This window comes from Engraulis encrasicolus, chromosome 19 (genome assembly GCF_034702125.1).
Source record: "Engraulis encrasicolus isolate BLACKSEA-1 chromosome 19, IST_EnEncr_1.0, whole genome shotgun sequence".
Classification (NCBI taxonomy): domain Eukaryota; kingdom Metazoa; phylum Chordata; class Actinopteri; order Clupeiformes; family Engraulidae; genus Engraulis; species Engraulis encrasicolus.
In genome coordinates this window covers 51356176-51358675 of record NC_085875.1, presented here as the reverse complement: position 1 = coordinate 51358675, position 2500 = coordinate 51356176, and the positions used below count along the sequence as shown (strand labels likewise).

The 2500-nt window shown below is 47.7% G+C and overlaps 1 protein-coding gene across 1 annotated transcript in view; it reads left to right on the top strand.

Moving 5' to 3' along the window:
* syne2b (spectrin repeat containing, nuclear envelope 2b) overlaps positions 1-2500 on the top strand; it is a 209266-nt gene that overhangs the window by 19878 nt on the left and 186888 nt on the right. The window contains exons 15-17 of the mRNA XM_063223948.1: positions 340-436; positions 1216-1400; positions 2314-2475. Coding sequence (XP_063080018.1) covers positions 340-436; positions 1216-1400; positions 2314-2475 — 444 coding nt within the window. The remainder of the gene's footprint in view (positions 1-339; positions 437-1215; positions 1401-2313; positions 2476-2500) is intronic.

The window sequence follows — 2500 nt, the reverse complement described above, 5'->3', positions numbered from 1 at the left end:
GCACGCCGTAATAGTCATTGAAAAGTTAACTACCATAGTGCTGCAATACTATGACATAACACAGGGCCTTTAATAATGGCCATTGCCATTTTGGTAACTGAGTGGTGTAACACACTCAACTCAAAGAAAGTAAACAACTGGGTGCTCATTTCTCAAGAATATATGAAATAAAGAGCAGGACAGCACTCCAAGTTTTGTGGTTTATTGCCCGACATTTTGGTAACTGCAAATTTATAACGCCGTGTCTTAACGGGTTAAGGTTAGTCACACATGATTTGAGACAACGTCATTGTTGTGTTAAATTTAAATACATGTTGTATTGTATTGTATTCTTTGCAGGAGACCGTCAGTAAGCAGGAGTTGGTGATTCAACTGGAGGCAGTTTTGGCAAAACTGAAAAACACCGTCTCCAAATACAACAGCAAGGCCGCACTGGGTGAGTATAGTAGTGTGTGTGCGAGCGAGTGTGTGTAAGTGTTGCAAAGGGGAGTAGAGTTGTCCTGCTAGGACTCGAACCCAGACTTTCAGGGGTACTAACCTGGGGCTCTGACCACTACACCAAAGAGCCAAAGGCTTGTTGGCATGACAGTCAGAACACACCTACAACCCCAGTGATGGCCACTTCATCACAGTAATGATATAATAGAATAGAACGTTTTTATTGTTATTGTACAGTAAAACCAGAGAGAGTAGAGAGAGAGAGGTTCCATTGGCCCATTGTTTCCGGGTTCTATTGTCGAAAGGGGGAGGGGGGGGGATCCCCTTTAGGCAGACCTAAGGACTGTTCTATTCAATGCTAGGAGTATTATGACACGCCCCTTTCGGCAGACCGGAACCTGGTCATGTTAGGTGCCCATAGCAACCTATTACTTTGGCATATCTCTATACTTAAAGAATCTCTGGTAAAACCTTAATTATCATTTCAAGCCTCGCTGTGCAAATTGTCAGTTCTCAGTGTAGTGGTGACAGCTTTGTCCCTGAGGCTTAGTTCTGATGGTGAGGGTGTGCATGCGTGTGTGCTCATGCATTTGTGTGTTTGTGTGTGCGTGCGTGCGTGCATACGTGCAGGCTTGCTGGCATGCGGTCATGTGTGTAATGATGTGTGTGTATGTGTGTGTTTGTGTGTGTGTGTGTGTGTGTGTGTGTGTGTGTGTGTGTGTGTGTGTGTGTGTGTGTGTGTGTGTGTGTGTGTGTGTGTGTGTGTGTGTGTGTTAGGGGGGGAGGCTACCATGGTGGAGCAGCAGTTGAAGAAGCTTCAGGCGGACAGTGCGGTCGCCATGGAAGCGGTCACTGCGGTGAAATGCACCATGGGAAGGGTGATGTCATCCTTCGACGCCTTCTCAGACCTGCACAGCTCTCTACAAGCCTGGCTGGAGCAGGGAACACACAGGACAACAGAGGTACTACACACATGCAGCACACACACACACACACACACACACACACACACACACACACACACACACACACACACACACACACACACACACACACACACACACACACACACACACACACACACACACACACACACACACACAGGACAGCAAAGGTACACACAAAACACGTTCTAGCCTTCCTGGGACGTGTAATGCCGATTTTTCGCAGAATTCACATCATCGCAACTCGTCAAGCACTGTTCCAAAGTGAAGCATGCCTCAAAATCTACCATCTGCCAAGCCCATACTTAATGCATCCTTGCCATGACAAAATACCCGGAATCCTTCACGTCTCCAAACTCCCGCTAGGCTTTATTCTATTACAGGTATGGGAAAGCCATGCATGTTTAAGCACAATGTTGCTGAGATGTGACTAGCTTCAAGTAACTCAACACAACTTGGCTACTGTTTGTGCCCATTGCGTTTGTGTTGCCTTTCACACCTTGGCTACAGACAATTTGTGCACTGTTATGAATTGATGACAACATTCTCATAGTTTTGTTGTGCTTTTCAGATATCCCCCACTTAAGAAATACAGCCCGCTGATCGTGTTTAAAGTTTAAAATCAGTTGAAAACAAGTGTGTAGTGGCCAAAATGGAACTGCTGTGACGTTCACTTCCACGCTTCCAAGCATGTTCAATTGATCATCGTTTGAGATGCTGGTGAGGCTTTGAGCCTCGTCTTGTGATTGGATGACTACAAAGGCTGACACACCCCCAAGGGCGCCCACTACACATTGAGGAACATATTCTCTCTCTCTCTCTTTCTCTCTCTCTCTCTCTCTCTCTCTCTCTCTCTCTCTCTCTCTCTCTCTCTCTCTCTCTCTCTCTCTCTCTCCCTCTCTCTCCCTCTCTCTCTCTCCCCCCCCTCCAGGTGTCTGCGGAGGTCATGTCAGAGTGGTCGTGTCGCCAGGCTCGGTTGGCCCAGGTGTGTTCCTACCTGATGGAGGTGACGGACCCCCACACCAGTCGACGCCTCGCTGATGACCTGCGAAGGGTTAACCTGGCCTGGGACGACTATGTCAGGCGCACACAGGTACCGCACGCACACACACACACAC